This window comes from Myotis daubentonii, chromosome 2 (genome assembly GCF_963259705.1).
Source record: "Myotis daubentonii chromosome 2, mMyoDau2.1, whole genome shotgun sequence".
NCBI lineage: Eukaryota > Metazoa > Chordata > Mammalia > Chiroptera > Vespertilionidae > Myotis > Myotis daubentonii.
Genome location: NC_081841.1, coordinates 198,319,277 through 198,344,518, shown reverse-complemented (window position 1 = coordinate 198,344,518; position 25,242 = coordinate 198,319,277). Strand labels below are relative to the sequence as shown.

General features: G+C 40.5%; 1 protein-coding gene across 1 annotated transcript in view; it reads left to right on the top strand.

Annotated features, from left to right (window-relative positions):
• Positions 1-25,242, top strand: part of LOC132226789 (disintegrin and metalloproteinase domain-containing protein 5-like) — an 85,943-nt gene that overhangs the window by 30,277 nt on the left and 30,424 nt on the right. Inside the window, exons 12-14 of the mRNA XM_059681222.1 lie at positions 9,825-10,011; positions 16,225-16,320; positions 21,865-22,063. Coding sequence (XP_059537205.1) covers positions 9,825-10,011; positions 16,225-16,320; positions 21,865-22,063 — 482 coding nt within the window. The remainder of the gene's footprint in view (positions 1-9,824; positions 10,012-16,224; positions 16,321-21,864; positions 22,064-25,242) is intronic.

Sequence of the window (25,242 nt, the reverse complement as noted above, 5' to 3'; positions counted from 1 at the left end):
TGTGTGTGTGTGTGTGTGCACATATATATATATATATATATATATATATATATATATATATACACACACACATACATATATATATACATATATATACATATATATACATATATATGTATATATATGTGTATATATATATATATATATATATATATATATACACACACACATATTTTTTTTTCTGGCCTGCTGGAAAGCTCCTTCTAGGAACAAGCCAGATGAATTGTGTGATCTCAGTGATTCTGCCTAAAGTTAAATGCTTTGATATTTGCATTTAAACTGGCATTGTACAATATGAAGATGTACAATTCATGTTAATTACATTTTATTTATCTTGAAAGACATTAAATTGTAAATAAATAACACCATGACCCATTGAGAAAGAGAGACTTTGAAGCAAGGAGAAAAAGCTTTTAATTTTAATATTACTAATAATACTTTTCTCTTGCTTTATAAACAAGAAGGGGCTGCATTTTCATTTTGCATTGGTTTCCACAAATTGTGTAGCCAGTTCTGGTTGTTTTACATTATCACCAAGACTTGATATCATCAGTATGTTTAATTTGAATCATTTTAGTAAGTAGGTAATATTATTTCATATGGGTTTTAATCTGCTTTTTCCAAGGAGCTAATAATGTGAACATATTTTCATGTTTAATAGTGTTTTATATCTTCTTTGATAAAGAGTTTATTCAAATATTTTTTTCAATTTTTAAAAACAAAATATATTTTTGTGCTTTTATTGAGTTGTAAGAATTGTTCATATATTTTGGGTATCAGATACATAATTTCCTCTTTACAATGCATTTTTTAAGAACATGTTTTTAATTTTGATGTAGTACACTTTATCAGTTTTATGATACATTTTTAGTTAAATTACTGTATATGTGTTTTAGTTGATTTTTATTTTTTCCATATGGATTTTCAATTATTCCAAGACCACTTGTTTTCCTCACTTAATTGCCTTGGCCACTTTTTCAAAAATCAAGTGACCATATATGTGTGGATTTTTAATAGGAATCTCTATTTTATATCATTAATCTGTATGTCTACACTTATTCAGAAGCATATTACCTTTATTGCTGTACCTTTATATTGAATTTTGAAATCAGGTAGTGCAAATATCCAAGTTTTTTCATCTCCTCTAAAGTTCTTTTTTGGCTAATCTAGGCCCTTTGCTTTTTAATATATATTTTATCAGCTTTTAAATTTTTACAAAATATCCTGTTGAGCTTTTAAAAAGTATTGCATTATTTAATTGCATAGTTCAATTTTGGGATTATTATAATAATATGGAGTATTTTGATATTTGAATATGGTATATGCCTTCATTTATGTAGGTCTTTAATTTTTTCCAGCAATGGAATTGTATTTCATAATTTAAATTTATCTTTAAGCATTTATCTTTAAGTATTCTTTTTTTGTTATCATGAATGAAATTGTTTACTTATCATCTTCAAATTGCTCTTTTCTAGTACATAGAAATATAATTGATTTTAGTACATTGACTTTGGGTGCTGCAAAATTGTTAAATACTTCAGAAGTTTCAGGAGATTTTATTTGTTGATTCTGTAATATTTTCTCTAAACAAGATCTTGTCATTCATCAATAAGAACAGTTAATTTTTTTCTTTCCATCTTTTTGGGTGTAATTCTTTTTTCCTTCCTTAATTACACTTGAATTAACTTCAGCCCAATGTGAATTGATATGGTGAGAGTGGATATCCTTGCCTTGTTTCCAATCTTAAGGGAAAAGCATAAATATATTCTTTAAATATATTTTTACTTATTTTGTTTCTTTTTTAAAATTTATTTTTATTGATTTTAGAGAGGAAGGGAGAGGGAGAGAGATAGAAACATCAATGATGAGAGAGGACCATTGATTAGCTGCCTCCTGCACACCACTACTGGAGATCAAGCCTGCAACCCAGGCGTGTGCCCTTGACTGGAATCAAACCTGGGGCCCTTCAGTCCACAGGCCAATGCCCTATCCATTGAGGAAAACCAACTAGAGTGCCATAGTTCTTTTTTAAATTAAATGTCCTCTCTTCTAAAATAGTGTCTTTTATTCCCTTGTATAATATGTTGTTTTATTTTTGTTCTTCATCATTTTAATAACTATCTGACTTATTTCACATGTGTGTTTCCTGATATTCATTTTTTGCTCCTAGTAAGCACTTGTTCTACTTTTTACTAAATAACAGTTGCCTATAAAAATGCTCAGTAAATGATGCAAATACTGATCTAATTAGCTAAGGATACTTGCTTATTATTTAACTCAGGGGTCCTCAAACTAGGGCCCACGGGCCACATGAAAATACAAATATTGTATTTGTTCCCATTTTGTTTTTTTTACTTCAAAATAAGATATGTGCAGTGTGCATAGGAATTTGTTCATAGTTTTTTTTAAAACTATAGTCTAGCCCTCCAATGGTCTGAGGGACAGTGAACTGGCCCCCTGTTTAAAAAGTTTGAGGACCCCTGATTTAACTAGAGGCCCGGTGCATGAAATTCATGCATGGGGGAATGTCCCTCAGCCCAGCCTGCACCCTCTCACAATCCGGGACCACTGGCTCCAAACTGATTGCCTGCCTGCCTGCCCTATCACCCCTAACCACTTGCCTGCCTGCCTAATCGCCCCTAAGCACTTGCCTGCCTACTTGATCTCCTCTAACCGCTCACCTGCCTGCCTGATCGCCCTTAACCACTTGCTTGCCTGCCTGATCACCCCTAACCACCTCTGTCTGCCTGCCTGATCGCCCCTAACCACTTGCCTGCCTGCCTGATCACCCCAACCACTCTGCCTGCCTGATTGCCCCTAACCACTCGCCTGCCTGCCTGATCACCTCTAACTGCTCGCCTGCCTGCCTGATTGCCCCTAACCGCCTCTGCCTTGGCCCCCGCCACTGTAGCTTCGTCCGGAAGGACGTCTAGAAGATCTTTCAGCTGTCCGGTCTAATTAGCATATTGCACTTTTATTACTGTTGACTAGAGGCCCGGTGCACAAAAATTTGTGCACTCGGGGAGGGAGGGGGGGTCCCTCAGCCCGGCCTGTGCCCTCTCCCAGTCTGGGACCCCTCGGGAGATAACGACCTGCTGGCTTAGACCTGCTCCCGGGTGGCAGACGGCAGGCCCAATCCCTAGGTGCAGCCCCTGGTCGGGCTCAGAGCAGGGCCATTTGGGGAGTTGGGGCACCGCCCCATGTCATGCACAGAGCAGGGAGGATCAGGAGGTTGCGATGCCACCCTCAGTCACGCTCAGGGTAGGGCCGATTGGGGGATTGGGGCACCGCCCCCTGTCACACTCAAGGCAGGGTCGATGGGGAGGTTGCGGTGCAACCCCCTGTCACGCACAGAGCAGGGCCAATCAGGGGGTTGGGGCGCTGGCCCCTGTCACTCACAGAGCAGAGCCCATCAGTGGGGTTGGGGCACCGCCACTCTCACACTCAGGGCAGGGCAGAAGGGGAGGTTATGGCTCTACCCCGTCACACACAGAGCAGGACCCATTGGGGGGGGGTGGGGGGGGAGGGGGTTGGGGCACCACACCCTGTCACACACAGAGCAGGGCCGATCAGGGGGTTGGGGCACTGCACCCTGTCACACACAGAGCCGCAGAGCGATCAGGGGGTTGGGCAGCTCCCCCCTATCAGGCACAGAGCAGGGCTGATCAGGGGGTTGAGGCGCCTTCCCCTGTCCCGAACAGAGCAGGGCGGATAGGGAGGTTGTGGCCCCGCCCCCTGTCGCACACAGAGCCGCAGGGCGATCAGGGGGTTCAGCGGGTTTGGGCACTGCCCCCTGTCACACTGATGCCGGTGCCGGGAGGCCTCGTGGCTCCGCTGATCCCCGTGCACTGGGTGTGTGTGTGGGGGGGAGTGTCCCTCAGCCCAGCCTGCCCCTCTCACATACTGGGAGCCCTCAGGCGTTGACCCCCATCACCCTCCAATCGCAGGATCGGCCCCTTGCCCAGGCCTGACTCCTCTGGCCTAGGCTTTCGGCCCGGGCAGCGGGGACCCGCAGCTGCAGTGGCCCCATGATTGTGGGCTTCGCTTTAGGCCCAGGCAAGGGACCCCTAGCTCCTGGGACTGCTAGCTTCGACCGTGCCCAGCTCCCATCGCTGGCTCCACCCCTACTTCCTGCTATCACTGGCCAGGGTGGAAAAGGCACCTGATTCTCTGATCATGGCTGGGGGGCAGGGCAAAGGCGGCCCCAGGGCCACCTTTGCCCTGCCCCCCAGTTCTTAGCTCCCCCCTGGGTTTCTGATCACTGTCAGTGGCAGGGGGCTTCTTCCTGCTTTCCCTTTGGCCTCCCTGCATTGTGCCTACATATGCAAATTAACCGCCATCTTGTTGGCAGTTAACTGCCATCTCAGTTGGCAGTTAATTTGCATATAGCCCTGATTAGCCAATGAAAAGGGTAGCTCGTACGCCAATTACCATTTTTCTCTTTTATTACTGTTGATTTCATCCTTTGATATAGATGATATCCTAAGTTTTTATAAAAATGAAAAGCAGATAAATTTATTTTGTCTTCCTTGTGATAATTTCTCAGAAGAATAGTTTCACCATATTTTTGAGTGTTTTATTTATGTACTTTATAAGCAGTCAACTTTATTGATATATGATTTGTTCATAATAAAATTGACATGCTTGGTACAAGTTTATGATTTTTGAGAAATATATATAAACTAGAGGCCCGGTGCACAAATTTATGTACCGTAGGGTCCCTCAGTCTGGCCTGTGGGATCGGGCCAAAACCGGCTCTCTGACATCCCCTGAGGGGTCCCAGATTTTGAGAGGGCACAGGCCAGGCTGAGGGACCCCACCGGTGCATGATTGGGGCTGGGGAGGGACACAGGAGGTTGGCCAGCCGGGGAGGCCCTGTGGGAGGGCTCCAGGGCGTGTCTAGCCCAATTGGCCAGACCCCAGCAGAAAGCTAACCTACTGGTTGGAGTGTTTGCCCCCTGAAGGTCAGTGCACGTCATAGCTACTCGTCCACTGGTCCACTGTTTGCCCCCTAGTGGTCATTGCATGCCATAGCAAGTGGTTGAGTGTCCTTAGCATATCATTAGCATATTACACTTTGATTGGTTGAATGGCTGACCGGTCGACCGGACACTTAGAATATTAGGCTTTTATTTTTTTGAACCACAGTGTTAGTCAGTCTATGCATCCTTTCTCCCTCTATAGGAAGTTCTTTTGTGACCTTCAGCAGTCCTTCTACCTTCCACACTGGCCCCAGGCAACAGCTAATCTGATTTTTACCACTATAGTTAGTTTACCTTGCTCTACAGTTTAATGTAAATTGAATTTGTACTATCCCTTGCATGTTCACTGTATAAGACTGTCATCTCTCTGAAGTAGCTAAACATTTTTTCTTAAAATTTTAAAATATATAATATCAGTTCCTTTTAAGTATTTGTATGCCAACTTTAACACTAGGGCAATCTCAGTGTTGATTTCTATTGATTGCATTTTTTATTGGGTATGGATCACATTTCCTCATTTATTTGATGTCTATTATTAATTAATTAATTATTATTAGCATATTAGATATGGTTGTTTTATAATAGAAAGCTTGGCCTCTCCTACCTCCTTCTGAAAAACATTGATTCTTTTTCTACTAGACAATTCAACTATTGGCTAATCATTTTGAACTTTATTTGCTTGCTTTTATGTGTGCACCGGTCCGCTAGTCTATATATATAAAAGCCTAAGCGACCGTTACGACTGGTCAGCCGCACGACCAGTAGACCGGTCGCTATGATGTGCATTGACCACCAGGGGGCAGACATCAATGCAGGAGCTGCCCCCTGGTGGTCAGTGCGCTCCCACAGCAGGAGCACTGCTCAGCCAGAAGCTGGGCTCATGGCTGGTGAGCACATCTGCTGTGGCAGCACTACCAAGTGGCAGCAGCAGGCACTGCGGGACTGGGATGAGCGGGAGCGGCATGGCACCTGGCCCCAGCTGGGGCTCCTCTCTGGCTGCCTGCCTCTTCTCACACTGCTACATCCCTTGGGGCTGTAGCTTGGGGATCGCACTGAAACCAGCAGTCTGACATCCCCCAATGGGTCCCAGATTGCAAGAGGGCACAGGCCAGGCTGAGGGACCCCACTAGTGCACTGTGCACTGGGCCTCTTGTATGGATATATGGAAGCTCAAGGTATTTCCAACTTGGTCTCCTCTGGAGATCCTGTCAGAGCTTGAATTAGGCTTGTTAGAACTGATACTAGTAGATTTTAGTATAGGGCAGAAATCAGCCAACAATAATTCAAGGGCCAAATTTGGTGGGCTGCCTGATTTGTAAATAAATCTGAAACACGGGAATTATACTAGAACGTGTTGTTTTCTTCTGGGCAGGATGCAAAGATGATATTCCAGGTTATTGTCCAGGTAGATTCGAAGAATGAAGCCACGGAAAAAGGTGGAAATTTATTGAGAAACAAGCACAGACTCCCATGCATGGAGGGGGAGAGAGATCCACCAAGTCCCTCTTTCTTAAGGCTTATAAAGGCTGCAGTTCTTTGTTTCCTGATACCCCCTCTGATTGGTCACTATAGTGGCTTCAGAGCTCAAACCCCAAGTGGTGTTCTCTCTTTTTCTCCCTTTGATTTTTCAATTCCCTAATACCGTCTTCTTTATTCTGTGAATGAGTGGATTCCTCTCCTTTATTCTGTAAATGTGTGTCGTCCTCTCCCTTTGTTCTGTAAATGTATACCTTTTGGCAGCTCCCAGCTCCCTTATTCTGTAAATTTATGCCTTCTGGCAGCTCCCAGCTTTGCAGCCCCACAGGTCTCCCTTATGGGCCCCCTAATTCCTATCTCGTCCTGAACCTGCCTATTTTACCCCTAAAAACTCCTTTCAAAATCTTATTACATCCAGTCTTATTGGTTTGCATATTATGTATGACTTCTTTTGGACTATAGTGGAAAATTTCTTAGTTCCAAGAGAGTATACAGCATATAAACTGATACTATTTACTATCGGCTCCTTACAGAAAAAGTTTCTCAATCCCTGGTTTAGGGCACAGTCTTTAGTCTCTTAAATCATATTCTTTTAAATGTTTTGGAAGGGAGAGAGGAAGGGGAGAGAAAGAGAGAAACACATTGATTGCTTGTGCTAACAGCTTTTATTCTGTCAGGACAGGTACTCCTACTGCTCCTCCCATAAAAGCTCAAACAACTAATTTTTATTTGAAAAGTGTTCACTTATGGAGAGAAAAAAAGCTCTAAACTATACTATTAAAGTTAATATTAATAAAGAGTAGTAAATACTATTAATAAATATACTATGAAGTGATTCATATTGGCAATTATAGGAAAAAGTATAAAAATAGTATTAAATAGATTAAAGTATATTAAATACTGAAGTCAAAAATTTTAAATTCAGTTGTTTGGCAGTGGGAAAGTAAGTAAGTATAAAACAGTTCCTGTTAACAAGACAGGGATGCCCCCTCTCACCACTCCTGTTCAACATAGTACTGGAAGTGTTAGCCATTGCAATTCGGCAAGAAGAAGAAATAAAAGGCATCCAAATTGGAAAAGAGGAAGTAAAACTGTCCTTATTTGCAGATGACATGATATTATACATACAAAACCCTAGAGATTCCATCAAAAAGCTACTAGACTTAATACATGAATTTGGCAATGTAGCAGGATACAAAATTAACCCCAAGAAATCTGAGGCATTTCTATACACCAATAGTGAACTTTCAGAAAGAGAGATTATAAAAACAATCCCGTTTACCATTGCACCGAAAAAACTAAGCTACCTAGGAATAAACTTAACTAAAGAGGTAAAAGACCTCTACTCAGAAAACTACAGGACGTTGAAAAAAGACATAGAGGAAGACATAAACAGATGGAAGAACATACCGTGTTCATGGATTGGTAGAATCAACATCATCAAAATGTCCATACTACCCAAAACAATCTATAAATTCAACGCACTTCCCATTAAAGTACCAACAGCATACTTCAGAGATCTAGAACGAACTTTCCAAAAATTCATCTGGAATAAAAAAAGACCCCGAATAGCTGCAGCAATCCTGAAAAAGAACAAAGTAGGTGGGATCTCAATACCAGATATCAAGTTGTATTACAAAGCCACTGTTCTCAAAACTGCCTGGTACTGGCACAAGAATAGGCATATAGATCAATGGAATAGAATAGAGAGCCCAGAAATCGGCCCGAACCAATATGCTCAATTAATATTTGACAAAGGAGGCAAGAACATACAATGGAGCCAAGATAGTCTCTTCAATAAATGGTGCTGGGAAAATTGGACAGATATATGCAAGAAAATGAAACTAGACCACCAACTTACACCATACACAAAAATAAACTCAAAATGGATAAAGGACTTAAATGTACGACAGGATACCATAAAAATTCTAGAAGAATCCAAAGGCAAGAAAATCTCAGACATATGCCGAAGCAATTTCTTCACTGATACAGCTCCTAGGGCACTTGAAACTAAAGAAAAAATGAACAAATGGGACTACATCAAAATAAAAAGCTTCTGCACAGCAAAAGAAACCATCAACAAAACAACGAGAAAACCCACTGTGTGGGAAAACATATTTGCCAATGACATTTCTGATAAGGGCCTAATCTCCAAAATTTATAGGGAACTCATACAACTTAACAAAAGAAAGATAAACAATCCAATCAAAAAATGGGCAAAGGACCTAAATAGACACCTTTCAAAAGAGGACATCCAGAAAGCCAAGAGACATATGAAAACATGCTCAAAGTCACTAATCATCCGAGAGATGCAAATCAAAACAGCAATGAGGTACCATCTCACACCTGTCAGACTGGCTATTATCAACAAATCAACAAACGACAAGTGCTGGAGAGGATGTGGAGAAAAAGGAACACTTGTGCACTGCTGGTGGGAATGCAGACTGGTGCAGCCACTATGGAAGACAGTATGGAGTTTCCTTAAAAAACTGAAAATGGAACTCCCATTTGACCCTGTGATCCCACTTCTAGGAATATATCCCAAGAAACCAGAAACACCAATCAGAAAGGATATATGCACCCCTATGTTCATAGCAGCACAATTCACCATAGCTAAGATCTGGAAACAGCCTAAGTGCCCATCAGTAGATGAATGGATTAGAAAACTGTGGTACATCTACACGATGGAATACTATGCTGCTGTAAAAAGGAAGGAACTCTTACCATTTGCAACGTCATGGATGGAACTGGAGAGCATTATGCTAAGTGAAATAAGCCAGTCAATAAAGGAAAAATACCACATGATCTCACTCATTCGTGGACAATAGAGACCATTATAAACTTTTGAACAATAATAGATACAGAGGCAGAGCTGCCTCAAACAGATTGTCGAGCTGCAGCGGGAAGGCCGGGGAGGGTTGGGGGGCAGGTGGTAGGGGGGTAAGAGATCAACTAAAGGACTTGTATGCACGCATATAAGCATAACCAATGGACATAAGACACTGGGTGATAGGGGAGGCTAGGGGACTGTCTAGGGCGGGGGGATAAAATGGATACATATGTAATACCCTTTGTAATACTTTAAGCAATAAAAAAAAAAAAAAATAAATAAAAAAATAAAAAAAAAAAAAAAAAAAAAAAAAAAATAAAACAGTTCCTGTTTTTATATTACAATAATTTTCTTGGTGACATTGAAAAAGTGTGTTAAACATATTAGCAATGCAATTAATATTTTTGAAAATGTGCATTTTGTTTTCTATGGAAAATAATGCTCTTTAAATCTCTCTTAAATTGCCTTACATTAGGAGAACTGTAGAAATATGTAGCAATAATTTTTATCATACCCATGTTTTTTTAATATTTTAGGCACTCTCGGGGTGTAAAGGATTTTAGTACCTGTAGCTTGGATGAGTTTAAACATTTTGCTTCAAATTCTAGTCTTGAATGTCTTCGTAACAGCCTTCCTATTAAGCCAGTTTACAAAAGAAAAAAGTTTGTTTGTGGCAATGGAATATTGGAAAAAGGTGAACAATGTGATTGTGGCCTTGCAAAGGTGAGTAGAAAAATTTTCAAAAACTTTTTATTTTTTATATATGTATATAATAGGTATAAAAGAAGACAAACACCTTATTGCTTAGAAAAATAAATTTAAAGAAGACTTTTTTGAAAAGAAGATGGCAGCCTTTAAGTTTCCTAATTTTTATTATTTTTGAAAATGAAGAGCAAATGTTCTTAAGGTAATGTTTATCTTCAAATATTATCTTTTGATATTCTTTAGTGTATGAATCAGCCACACACTTAGAATTAGTGACCACAAGAGTATTGAGAGTTAAAGAAATATATTTAACAGCAAGCAGTAACAAAAGCAGACAAGAACATCTGGAGACTATAGACTATTATCAGCGGGATAACAACAATATTGTGAGAAAAAGATTTTATTGACAGGTTATGCCAACTAAAAATATTTTAAAATTAAATCTATTACATGTAGAAAATATAAAAATACACAACAAAGATTAAACTATAAGATGAAAGATGATGGAGGAGGTATTGGCAACAAAGTGAAGTAGACATGAAAATTCTCAGAGATAGAAATTGTAAAATACAGACTATATTATATTTAAATATAATATGTTAAAAGTATACTTCTGTATTAAAATATGCACTGGGGGTGGGAGGGTCCCTCAGCCTGGCCTGTGCCCTCTCGCAGTTTGGGACCCCTTGTTCCTTACCGCCTGCCTGCTTGCTGCTCCCTACCACTCAGCTCGCTGCTCCTTAGTGCTGCCACAGAGGCTCCTGCCACCGCTGCTGCACTCATCAGCTGTGAGCCTGGCTTGTGGCTGAGCGGCGCTCCCCCTGTGGGAGCACACTGACCACCAGGGGGCAGCTCCTGCATTGAGCGTCTGCCCCCTGGTGGTCAGTTCATAGTGACCAGTCATTCCACTGTTTGGTCGATTTGTATATTAGGGTTTTATTATATAGGACAGGATATTGAATGAGAACTGTAAATGAAAAATAAAATTTAAAAAAGAACCAAATAAAATTTTAGATCTGAAAAATTTTTAATATATATATTTTTAATTCTCACATGAGAAAGTTTTTAAAATTGATTTTGAGAGAGAGAAACATCCATGTGACAGAGAAATACCGGTAGTCTGCCTCTGCACCTGCTGACCCACCGGGATCTAACCTAAACCTAAGTATGTGCCCTAACCTAGAATCCAACAGGAAATCCTTTGGTGTACAGATTGAGACTCCAACCAATTGAGCAACCTGGCTAGGGCAGATCTGAAAAATTCTTTTTAAGTGTACCTCCAGGCCCTGGTCGGTGTGGATCAGTAGTTAGAGTGTCCCCCCACACACCAAAGGGTCATGGGTTTGATTCCAGGTGAGGGAACATACACAGGTTGTGGGTTCCATCCCTGTCAGATTGCTTAGGCAACTAATTGATGTTTCTCTTTCTCTTTCCCTCTCCCTTCCTCTCTCTCTAAAATCAATGAAAAAAACATATCCGTAGAGGAGGAGTTAAAAAGAAAAAAAAATGCTGGTTTGGTTCAGTAGATAGTGCTTCTGCAGGCGGATTGAAGGGTACTGGGTGGGATTCCGATCAAGGGCATGTACCTGGGTTGCAGGCTCAATACAGGGCCCTGGTTGGGGATTCAGCAAGAGGCAACCAATTGATGTCTCTCACATTAGTTTCTGTCTTTCTCCTTCCCTTCTACTCTCTCTAAAAAAAAAACTCAATGCAAAAATGTCCTCAGGTGAGGATTATCCAAAACATACAAACACCCATCCCCAGTGTGATTATTGAAGGAGTATGCGAAGTATTTGTTGAATGAACGGGAAGGGATTGGACTTCGCTTTTTAACTGTTTTAGCAACTCTGCAAGCCAGAGGGTTTATTTTTTATTTTAATTTTTATTGATTGATTATTTTAGAGAGAGGAAAGGAGTGAGAGAAACACCAGTGTGTTGTTTCACTTATTATTCACTCTTTGCTTCTTGTCTGTGCCCTGACCAGGGATCCAACCCGCAACCTTGCTGTATCAGGAGGAGGTTCTAACCCACTGTGCTGTGGGCTGCCTGTCAGGGCCCCTCAACAAAACCCCTTTGGCATGCCTTGGCCCCTGCTGTGGGCCGGAGATCCTTTGCTACACCAAAGGTTTGGGTTCCATTCTATCAGGGCACCTACTTAGGTTTCGGGTTTGATCCTCAGTCAGGGCTGACTGCTGCTCAGGAAGTGACTGAGGACCGTTGAGGTCTGTGTGCTCTAGTCATTCGGCGGGGAGCTGGGCTTCCATTGCCGACATGGCCGACTCTGATCCCTGCTACCCCTGCTCCTCCATCTAGGACAGCTTCAACTATGACAGCTGTGTAGCCTCCGCTAGCATACATATCCTCATGGGTAGGTCGACCTTTCCATGGTTTGCCTGGCCCAGCTGCTGTGCAGTCGCTTCAGGGGGTGGACTGCCAGGGAGAGCGGGGTCCTGGAGGGAAAGCACTTAGCTCCACCTCCCCTTGGGGCTCCCAGGCCAGAGTGCCCATCCTGTGCAGGGCTCAGAGGGGAGAGCTGCCCCAGGGAGGCCCCCTAGCTAGGTGCTGAGAAAACAAAACTGGAGCCCTTCCTCCTTGAACCCTGTCGTCTTCAGTGTAGGAAGGGACAGATGAAAGCCTTAGCAGTCTTACTGGGGCATGCTGTCACAGCATGTAGCATGCTGATTGGTCGTTATGTGACAGTGTCCCGGACAATTTGCATATTCCTCTATTATTAGTATAGTTTATGCCCAGGCCAACTTCCTACTAAGAAAACAAAAACAACCTGCAGAAGCACACAGCTGAATAGTCATTATATCATCTTTTCCTGTAATGTCCAACTGATTAACAAAAATTACTAGACATTCAGAGAAACAAGGAGTATGAACCATATACAGGAAAATAGGTAGTTCAGGAAAACTGACTCTGAAAAATTTAAGATATTGCATTTAACACATAAAGCCTTCTCAGTAGTTTTTATGAATATGTTAAGAGAATTAAAGAAAATTTTGCTCAAATAATTTAAAGAAAATTATCTTAATGAGTGAGCAGCTAAGGAATCTCAACAAATATAATTAATATATTTAACAACTAAATATAAACACTCTTTTCAAATGTACTTGAAATACTTATTAAGACAGAATATATTCTGAGCCATGCAGTAAGTATCATCACACTTATTTTATTTTGAGAATGAAATTAGAAATCGAGAATAATAAGTTATCTTGCAAAACACCCAAATATTTGGAAATGACTATATCATTTCTAAATGGTCCATGGCTCAAAGAAATCACAAAGGCAATTAGAATATATTTTTATTTCATTATTATTATTTTTAAATCCTCACCTGAGGTTATTTTTTTCCATTGATTTTCAGACAGACTGGAATGGAGAGAGGAAGGGAGAGAAAGAGAGATCAATGTGAGAGAGACATATTGATTGGTTGCCTCTTGCACGTGCTCTGACCGGAGCTGGGGAACCTGCAGCCGAGGTATGTGCCCTTGACTGGGAATTGAACCTGTGACCCTAGAGTGTGCGAACTCATGCTCTAACTACTGAACAACCAACCAGGTCTAGAATATATTTTTAAAAGTGTGCAGATGAAAACATGAAAATATATGCGAATCAGCTACAACAGTGTTTTGAGAAAAATGTATATCTTTAAATATTTATATTAGAGGGAAAGAATAATAAATTATTTGGAATGTAACTCTAGGGAACTAAAATATAACTCTAAATTAAAACCAAAATAAATGGAAGGAACAAATGATAAAGATAAAAGCAGAAATTGATGAGGTAGAAACTAGAGAATGAAAATAAAAGCTGATGCTTTCCAAAAAAAGCAATATACTTGATTTGGTATACCTCTTATTGTACTCATGAAGGAAAAATGAGAGAAAAAACTAATTACTATTATCAGGAATGGAAGTGGGCCTATTACCACACACCCTATAAATGTAAAATTATGGAATATTAAAAACTTTATATAAATTGACAATTTAGATAAAACTGACAAGTTTCTTAAGACACAAATTATCACAACTGATAATAAGATAAAATTTGAACTGTTTATATTTAGTTAATAAATTAAATTTGTAATTAAACTATTTTTCACAGAGAAACTCCAAATCTATGTCTCTTCACTACTGATTTTATCAAACATATAAGGAAAAAATAATTCCAATTATACATGAATCTTCTCATGCTTCTTGAAGAATGTAGGTTAAAAGGAGCCATTTCAAAATAGCCAGAATATTCTATTTTTCTTAAGAAGGTTTGCCCTTACAAAGTGGATTTAAAAAAATCAAAGGACAGCCACATATTTGATTAAAAGAAACAGCATTTAAAAAAGCTAACAAAATAATATTTAAAGTTGGAATACATGAGTCAATGTAAAATAACTTTTAAAAAATATAGCACTGTAGCCTATGGTCAAGTTGTGCATATGGAGCTTCCTCAAAAAACTAAAAATGAAACTCCCATTTGACCCAGTGATCCCAATTCTGGGAATATATCCCAAGAAACTAACTAGAAACACCAATCCGAAAAGATATATGCACCCTTATGTTCATAGCAGCACAATTTACAATAGCTAAGATCTGGAAACAGCCTAAGTGCCCAGCAGATGAGTGGATTAGAAAACAGTGGTACATCTACACAATGGAATACTATGCTGCTGTAAAAAAGAAGGAATTCTTCCCATTTGCAACAGCATGGATAGACCTGGAGAGCATTATGCTAAGTGAAATAAGTCAGTTAGAGAAACATAAATATCACATGATCTCACTCATTTGTGGAATATAATGAACAACATAAACTGATGAACAAAAACAGATCCAGAGACAGAGAAGCATCAATCAGACCGTCAAACCTCAGAGGGAAGGTAGGGGAGGGTGGAGTTAATGGGCAGAGATCAACCAAAGGACTTATATGCATGCATATAAGCCTAACCAATGGACACAGACAAAAGGGGGGTGAGGGCATGAGAGGGGGGTGGGGGGGGGCCCAAGGGGGAATAAGGACACATATATAATGCCCTAATCAATAAAGAAAATAAAAAAATAAAAAAGAAATGGAACAAAGCTGTAGCACAAGAAAAGAAAAGAAAATACTAATAGCAAAAAAGGCCACACTAGGAGAGAAACATCTGATATTGGTAGACTACATAATTTAAAACAAACTTGATACTGAAGACTAGAAAAGCTGACTGAAGCCACTGAATTTTGTAAAATACTAGAGGCCCGGTGCACAAAATCCATGCATGGGGTGGGGAGGTCCCCTCAGCCCAGCCTGCACCCTCTCCAATCCAGGACCACTTGGGGGAGGTCTGACTGCTGATTTAGGCCCGGTCCTGGGGATTGTGCCTAAACTGGCAGTCAGACATCCCTCTCATAATCCTGTACTGCTGGCTCCTAATAGCTCACCTGCCTGTCAGCCTGGTTGTCCCTAACTTCCCCCCACTACTGGCGTGATTGCCCCACACTACCTCTGTGTGCCAGCCTGATTGCTCCTAACTGCCCCCCCACCCCCGCTGGCCTGGTCACCCCTAACTGCCCCCCACTGCTGGCCAGGTTGCCCCCACCTGTCTACCCCCCCCCCCCCACCAGCCTGGTCATCCCTTGCAGCCTGCTATTCAGTCATTTGGTCGTCCTTCACTAACCCCCCTACCGGCCTGGTCATAGGCAGCCATCTTGTGAGGGTGCGAGGGCTAATTTGCATATCACCTCTTTATTATATAGAATAAGTAACTATAGGGCCAGCATCCCAGTGACATCAGAGGTCTAAATAGATGAATCTGGCTTCTGGGACCACCTTTTTTTTTAGGGTGGGTTTGGGGATTTTGCTATTTCAGAGAGAAGAATGTTGCTTCTGACAGCTTCACATCAGAGAAGTTCTCTATGTGAACAGATCTGGCTAGTACAAGTTATTATCAAAGCAAGCATATAAGAAAATTTTTGAAGAGAATGGTAGTTAACAAGGCATCTAATAATTATTTCCTCTAAAGTGTTGGCTCCGCAGTATGTTAATGTTCAGATTACATGGAGCGTAGTGAAACAACGCTCTTCTTTTACAAACTAGTGAATGAGATGTTGGTTCCTATAAATTTCATTGAAGAATGGGATTACTAAAACTGTGAGTGAAGAAAAGCCTCCTACTTTGTAAAGAAACCCTGAGTTGCAGTTTTATCTGATGGTACCTAATTACACATGATTGAGTAATAGCATTTATTTACAGAATTGTACCCATAAAAAATGCTGTGATCCCACATCATGTCGATTCAAAGGTAGGGTAGTCTGTGGTTCCGGGGAATGCTGCACACAAAGCTGCAAGGTAAGAGGCAACATGTATTTTATAATAGCTCAGCATTAATTTCTTGAAATTCTTGTTTAAAGAAGATGGAAAACATATTTCACCCTTCTCATTTTATTATATCCAAGTAACATCGGACCCACTCTCCCACTTCAGTCTTTTCAGCAATCTATCATTTACAGGACTCTCATGTACATAATACCTGATGCTCCTTCTCTACTAACTTGACTTCCCATTTGTATACCTCATTACAAATCTTTCATGTACCCATAGAGATTTCTCCATGATGAGCATACATCACCCCCACCTATGGGGTCAGAAAGTTCGATTAGTTCCTTTTGCTAGCGAAATTCTCTTCACTGTCTTCTGGTGAAGTCCTCTGTTCCTTTGCAATTCATTCAGTTATTGTTGCAATCATTCAATCCCTCTTTTTTATTGAAAGCATTTAAAGAATTCCTGAGCAGTTGCCCCATGGTGGCACAATTCACTGGAATCTTAAGGAAAAAGGAAACAAACTCCTAAACAAGGTGTAAACATCTGTAAGATTAGAGAAAGAGTACTTAAAAGATTATTTTTATCTTTTAAAAATAATTTCCCCCAGCTTTATCAACACTAATAAAAGAGAAAAATGGTAATTGGCGTACGAGCTACCCTTTTCATTGGCTAATCAGGGCTATATGCAAATTAACTGCCAACTAAGATTGGCAGTTAACTGCCAACAAGATGGCGATTAATTTGCATATGTAGGCACAATGCAGGGAGGCGAAAGGGAAAGCAGGAAGAAGCCCCCTGCCACTGACAGTGATCTGAAACCCAGGGGGGAGCTAAGAGCTGGGGGGCAGGGCAAAGGCGGCCATGATCAGAGAATCAGGTGCCTTTTCCGCCCTGGCCAGTGATAGCAGGAAGTAGGGGTGGAGCCAGCGATGGGAACTGGGCACGGTCGAAGCTGGCAGTCTCAGGAGCTAGGTGTCCCTTGCCTGGGCCTAAAGCAAAGCCCACAATCGTGGGGCCACTGCAACTGTGGGTCCCTGCTGCCCGGGCCCGGACGCCTCAGCCAGAGGCGTCCTGCAGGGGCAGGGGCGGAGCCCCCGCGATCGCGGCGCTCCCCGCTGCCACTGCAGGTCCCCGCTGCCTGGGCCGGATGCCTAGGCCAGAGGCATCAGGCCTGGGCAAGGGGCCGATCCTGTGATTGGAGGGTGATGGGGGTCAATGCCTGAGGGCTCCCAGTATGTGAGAGGGGGCAGGCTGGGCTGAGGGACACTTCCCCCCCTGCCCCACACCCAGTGCACGAATTTCGTGCACCGGGCCCCTAGTTGAGATATAAATGACACATACATAGTATAAATTTAAGGTTTACAGCATAATTATTTGGTAGAACTATATATTGCAAAATATTTACCATGTAAGATTAGTTGACACATCTGTCACTTCATATAGTGAGAATATTTAAGAGTTACTATTTTAGCAACTTTCAAATATATAATATGTTATTGTTAATTATAGTCACCATGCTTTCCATTAAATTCCCAGACTTAGTCATTTTATAGTTGAAAATTTGACCTCTTGACCAATATTGTCCCATTTCCCCCACCTTGTAGCATCTGGCAACTATTATTCTATTTTCTGTTTTGGTGAAAAAAAAAAAGATATATATATCTTGTTTGACTTATTTCATGATACCCTCAAATTTAATCTGGCAGAGTTTTCTTCTTTTTCTATAGTCGAATATTATTCCATTGCATATATACACTATATTTAAAATATACATTCATCCATTGATGAACACTTAAGTTATTTCCATGTCGGTTGTGTATAATGCTGCAATGAACATGAAGGCACATATATCTCTTCAAGATACTAATTTTATATTCTTCAGATGCATAGTCCTAAATTGGATTCCTTTTATTTTAAAATTTTTGAGGTTTCTTTTATCGTATGGATATTGCAACAATATTAGTTCTTCTTATCCATGAACACAGAATATCTTTTCATTTACTTGTGTCTCTCTCAAATTTTTTCATCAATGTTTTCTGTGGACAAGACTTTTACCTCCTTTGTTAAATTTATTACTAAGTATTTTGTTCTTTTTGGTACTATTGTAAATGGGCTTTAAAAATTTTCTTCTACATACATTTTGTTGTAAATGTATAGAAATAAAATATTTTTGTACTCTGATTCCATAACCTTGGCTTTACTGACTTTATTTCTCAGTTCCATTGTTTGATGGCTTCTTCAGGTTTTCCTGTGTATAAGATCATGTTATCTGCAAACAGACACAATTTTCTTCCTTTATGATTTGGGTTCCTTTTATTTACTCCCCCCTCCCTTTAGTGCTCTAGCTAGAGCTCCCAGTACTTTGTTGAATAGGAACTGAGAAAGAGGATGCCTTTGTCTTGTTCATGATCTTAAAAGGACACCCTTTAACCTTTTCCCTATTGAATATGATGCGAGCCAAGGCTTGTCATATGTGGCCTTTATTATGCTGAGAGATGTTTTTTTTTTCTATACTCAAATTGTTGAGAGCTTTTATCATAAAAGGGTGTTGAATTTTGTCAAGTGTGTGTTTGTTTTTGCATCTCTCCAGAGGATAATATAATTATTGCCCTTAATTCTATTAATGGGGTGTATCATTGAAATTCGGAAATTAAACTGAAACACGTGGTTTTCCTCTGAGTAGGATGCACAGGTGGCTTTCTTCCCGGGTTCTTGTCCAGGTGGATTTGAAGAATGAAGCCACAGACAAAAGGTGGTATAGGAAAAGGTGGAAATTTATTGGGAAATAAACACAGACTCCCAGGTGGGGAGGGGGAGAGACCCTCTTTCTAAGGTTTATAAAGGTTGCAGTTCTGTGTGTCCTGATATCCCATCTGATTGGTCATTATAGCAGCTTCAAGACTCAAACACCATGTGGGGTCCCTCTTTTTTTCTCCCCCTCTTGTGGTAGAATTCTCTATTCCCTATGAAAATCTGTTTTCCTCTTTCTCCCTTTTGTTTTTCTACTCCCTGTGGCTTTCCCCTTATCTTCTGTGAATGAGTGTCTTCCTCTCCCCTTATTCTGTGAAGTTATGCCTTTTGGCAGCTCCCAGTCCCCCAGCTTTGCAGCCCTGCCCCATGAGCCCCCTTTATTTCTAGACTTCCCTAAACCTGCCTATTTTACCCCTAAAAACTCCTTTCATCATGTTTCCTAATTTCCATGTGTTGCATCGTCCATGCATCCTAGGGATAAGTCCCACTTGATCATGGTTTATGAGCCTTTAATGTGTGGTTGAACTTGGTGTCTTAGTGTTTTGTTGAAAACTTTTATATTTATACTAGGGGCCGGGTGCACGAAATTCGTGCACTGGGTGTGTGTGTGGGGGGGGGGAGTGTCCCTCAGCCCAGCCTGCCCCCTCTCACATACTGGGAGCCCTCAGGCGTAGACCCCATCACCCTCCAATCGCAGGATCGGCCCCTTACCCAGGCCTGACACCTCCACCAGAGGTGTCAGGCTTGGACAGGGGACCCCCATCCCCCCCCCGATCACTGGCTCTGACCCCCGCCCAGACCGGAGGCCTCTGGCCCAGGAATCATGCCTGGGCAGGGGACCCCCATCTCCCTCTGATCGCTTGCTCCACCCCCCGCCCAAGCCTGGGCAAGGGGACCGTCATATCCACCCAATCCCCAGCTCCGCCCCCCACCCAGGCCTGATGCCTCTGCCAGAGGAGTTGACCCTCATCACCCTCCGATCACCAATCACCGGATCGGCCCCTTGACCAGGCCTGAGGCCTCTGGCAGAGGTGTCAGGCCTAGGCAGGGGACCCCCAGCTCCCCGCGGTTGCAGGCTCCGCCCCTGCCCAGGCCTAACACCTCTGGCCTAGGCGTCCGGCCCGGGCAGCGGGGACCCGCAGTGGCAGCGGCCCCGCGATCGTGGGCTTCGCTTTAGGCCCAGGCAAGGGACCCCTAGCTCCCGGGACTGCCAGCTTCGACCGTGCCCAGCTCCCATCACTGGCTCCACCCCTACTTCCTGCTCTCACTGGCCAGGGCAGGAAAGGCGCCTGATTCTCCGATCAAGGCTGGGGGGCAGGGCAAAGGCAGCCCCAAGGCGGCCTTTGCCCTGCCCCCCAGCTCTTAGCTCCCCCCTGGGTTTCCGATCACTGTCAGTGGCAGGGGGCTTCTTCCTGCTTTCCCTTTCACCTCCCTGCATTGTGCCTACATATGCAAATTAACCACCATCTTGTTGGCAGTTAACTGCCAATCTTAGTTGGCAGTTAATTTGCATATAGCCCTGATTAGCCAATGAAAAGGGTAGCATCGTACGCCAATTACCATTTTTCTCTTTTATTAGTGTAGATTCATTAGGATATTAGCCTATAGTTTTCATTTCTTGTTGTGTCCTTATCTGTCTTTGATATCTTGGTAATGCTGGCCTTGTAAAAATGAGTTTGGGCTTTTTTATAAAGTACTGAAAGAATTTGAGAAGTATTAGCATTATTTAAATATTCCATAAATTTCGCCTCTGAAACCAACTGCTCCTGGGCTTTTCTTTATTAAGAGGTGTGATAACAAATTCAATCTCTTTAGTTGTGATTATTTTCTTCAAGCTTTCTGTTTCTTCATGATTCATTCTTGGTAGGTTGTCTGTTTCTAGGCATCTGTTTCTTGTAGTTTACATAATTTTAACATATAATTATTCACAGTAGCTTTCTACATTCCTTGGTATTTCTATGTTATCAGTTTTAGTGTCGACTCTTTAATTGAGTCCTGATTTTTTTTTTTTTTTTTTTTTTTTTAGTTAGCTTACTTAAAGGTTTGCCATTTTGTTTCACTGATTTTTTTTAAAGTTACTTTTGAAACAAATAAATGAGTTTATCAAAGTCACAGGTTACACAATTACTAAACAAAAACCAATTGTATACAATAGCTTCAATAGCTATGAACAATCTGAAAATGAAGTTACAAAACCAATGCTATTCACAATAGCATAAAATACTTAGGAAAACAATACATGAAATGTAAAACACTTAACAAAACATTATTGAAAAAATAAAAATAATCTAAGCACTGAAGAGACCAGAGATATGTAATTGAAGAAGTTATTTTTTTAAAACAGTTGTTTGCAATGTGGTTTTGAAATAAAATTCCTATGTATACTTACATTTTCTTTTTTTTTAAATCTACAAACTTTGTTCTACATGTTTATGGTCTGTATGTTTTGTTTTGTAAATGGTTGCTGATACCTGGTATATCGAGAAACCAAAGGCTACATATCTGAGCATAGCCATAATGGACCAAAAGTAATTTTTATATTAATTCCTTAGATTTACTTACTTTCTTTTTTACAATAATGGTAGCCTGATTATCTTTGAGTTTATCACATCTCTCTGAAATATTACCCACTCATTTGTGCATGATAAATTCAATCACCTACGTTGCTATGCAGTGCTTAAGTAGTTGACAAGAAACATTTCCTCATAGATCTTAGTTAGCAACTTAGAAAAAAATGGATGGAAATTCAAAGTCTGATGAGAAAGAAAACTTGGGTATCACCGATATGTAATCTTTTCTTATGTTTCTTTTTCCTTCTAGCTAAAACCAGGTGGTAACATTTGTAGGAAACAATATGATGAAGATTGTGATTTTCTTGAGTATTGCAATGGGATTGACCCACATTGTGTGCCTGACACTTTTAAACGTGATGGGGAATATTGTAATGGAAATGAATCCTTCTGTTATAAAGGGCAATGTCGGATGTTTGATAAACAGTGTAGAGATTTAATTGGAGGAGGTAATGACCATATTTTCTTCTTAGTTCTAAACTCTACCAATTCTGTAGAACAAAAATGTAGATGTAATTTGTTAATAAGTGAAGTCTTGTCTAGTGTATATTATTGTTAAAGGAAAGAAAATTTTCTTGATTCTTTAAAACAAACAAAAAACCCTGTGCAACTAGAGACCTGATGCACAAAATTTGTGCAAGAGTAGACCCTCGCAGCCCCAGCTGCCTCAGCCCTCGCAGCCCCAGCTTCACCCGGAAGGTCATCTGGACAGTCGTTCTGCTGTTCAGCTATTTGGTTGATTTTCGTATTATGCTTTTATTATTATAGATTCTTATTTGCACATAAAAGAACCCTCAAGTAGAAATAAAGCTTCTCAGAACGGTATATAGAATTTGAGGTGGTGGAGGTTAGTTTAGACTTACATGAAATAAAGGTTTTTACTAGAACAAAGCAGGGCTAGTCACTGGTTGTGTGGATTTCAAGACTGGCTCTGTTCAAAGGGGCTTCCTGAAGAGTGAGGGCTTCAGCTAGTTTAGTTCAATTTGATAGTTTCCTCTAAATGTGAGGATTATTAGCTTCATTGAAATACTATTCATTTTCCTACACATCTGTAGTTTAGATTCTTTGAGAGAGAGAGAGAGAGAGAAATTTTTTATTCTTAGTCCTCCCTCTAGGTCTTCCTTTGCCAGGTCAGAATAGAAAATTCTAAGTAGTGTCCAGATCAATAGGAATGCCAGGAATTTAAAAGGACAGGACATAGAGGTTTTGGTAATTATTATACTTTTGTTCTTTTCTATAGAATTGTAGTTGTGCCAGGCTACATTACAACAATATTTAAAACATAACTAAGATAAAAACAAATTACCATTAAAATCAGGAAAAATAGAAATGTGTACTTCAGATTCAATATTTCCCCAAATAAAAGCAAGAAAATAAGTCTCAGTACTGGCCAGGTATTTTTAGTGTTAGATAGTGGTATGTCAGCTAGATGTTCCCCAGGTAATTTGTTTACTGTTTTATTTAGTATTAACAGTGATTTTTAAAGCCCTCTATGGGAAACTATATGTGAATAAGTATAATAATCATCTCCTCAAATAGTATATAGCTGTCTGTATGGAGGAAAGTATAACATGTTAATGAATCTTGATTTCAAATTAATGTCTGTCCAATCCAAGTGATCACTTGTGTTGATGTGTCTAGAAAAAGATAAGTCTGGCTATCAGACAACTTTTGTAGTTAATTTTGGAAAACAATCCCATTTTTGTAGCTTCATGTAGATCTTGGAGGCCATAGGAGCTGTTGAAAATAATTACTGTTTTTAAATCCAAATTAACTATAATTCTTTGACTAGATCATCCATGGAAACCTATCATGGACACTAGTGACTAGAACAGGGGTGGGCTAACTTTTTGACTCGAGGGCCACAATGGGTTCTTAAACTGGACCGGAGGGCCGGAACAAAAGCATGGATGGAGTGTTTGTGTGAACTAATATAAATTCAAAGTAAACATCATTACATAAGAGGGTACGGTCTTTTTTTTTTTTTTTAGTTTTATTCATTTTTTTAGTTTTATTCATTTCAAACGGGCCGTAGTTTGCCCACGGCTGGACTAGAATCATCTTAAGGAGGGTTTCATGTAATTCTGAAGTAGGCATTAGCTTTCCAGCATAAAAACTACATATGATTTATAGGCAACAGCCAATAAAAATCTCAGTCCACAGACCTTTTACTTAGTTTAGGATTCATCACAAAGGGAACTTATCCTGAATTATTGCTGAATCAATAGGATTTTTTAGAGGAGAGGGGAGTCTAAGACTTCCTGCACTGTAATGTTGCTGGTGTCTTTCTCCCTCTGGAATATCTTTTCCTCCCCAACATTATTGAGATATAATTGGTATATAACACTATATAAATTTGAGATTTAGAACACGTTGATTTGATATATTACACATTGCTAAATGATTACCACCATAGTGTTAGTTAACACCTCCATCTTGTCAATTAATTTCCATTTCTTTTTATGTTGAGAACTTTGGTATATTCTCTTAGCAACTTTCAAGTATATAATACAGTTTTCTTAGCTATAACTACTATGCTGTACATTATATCCCCAGAACTTGTAAATATTATAACTGGAAGTTTTTACCCTTTGGCCATATCTCCCTATTTCTACTACCCAATGTCTCTGATAATTACTACACTACACTACTCTCTGTTTTCATGAGTTTTGTGGTTTTTTTTTAGATTCCACATATAAGTAATATTATATATTTGTTTTTCTTTGCCTTATTTCACTTAGCATAATGCCTTCAAGATTTATCTAGGGTATATCAAATGGCAAGAATTCCTTTTTTTCATGGCTGAATAATATTCCTAGATTCACATATATACACACCGCTCCTTTTACATTTATCTGTTGATGGACACTTACATTGTTTGTATATCTTAGATATTGTGAATAAGGCTGCAATGAATGTGGGAGTGCAGGTATTTATTTGAGATCCTGATTTCAATTTCTTTGAATATAGACCCAGAAGTGGGATTGTTGGATCTATTTAGTCCTATTTTTAAGTTTTTGTGGAACCTCCATACTGTGCCCTCTTACAGTCCGGGAGCCCTTGGGGGATGTCTGACTGCTGGCTTAGGCCTGCTCCCCACCAGCTGTGAGCCTGGCTCCTGGCTGAGAGGCGCTCCCCCTGTGGGAGCACATTGACCGTCCTGCGTTGAGCGTCTGCCCCCTGGTGGTCAGTGCATGTCATAGCGACTCATCGTTCCACTGTTCAGTCGTTTTGCTTATTAGTCTTATATAGGAATTGCTGATAACTCCTAGAGGCTCAAACTTAGGAGTAGCTGCTTGTAATATTCTTGAGCATTTAGATCAATGTCACCAAGTGCAGTACACTAGGTTTCCTCATCCATATACAGAAACATAAACACCTGCCTACCTTCATTGCAGTCCTGCCTTGGTAATAAAATGCGATGAGAAAGCACTATGAGTTATAAAATACAAGGGATTAACAAGCCAGATGAACAAGTATATATAAGTACACATAAATGCCTTTCTTCTAGAGATCATTGCAGCAACATAGGAAACAAAACGAAAGAGAAACAACCCCTCCCCCCCCAAAACAACCTCTCCCCAGTTGTTGACCCTACCAAGTGAAAAATGTATCCTCTTTTTTTTTT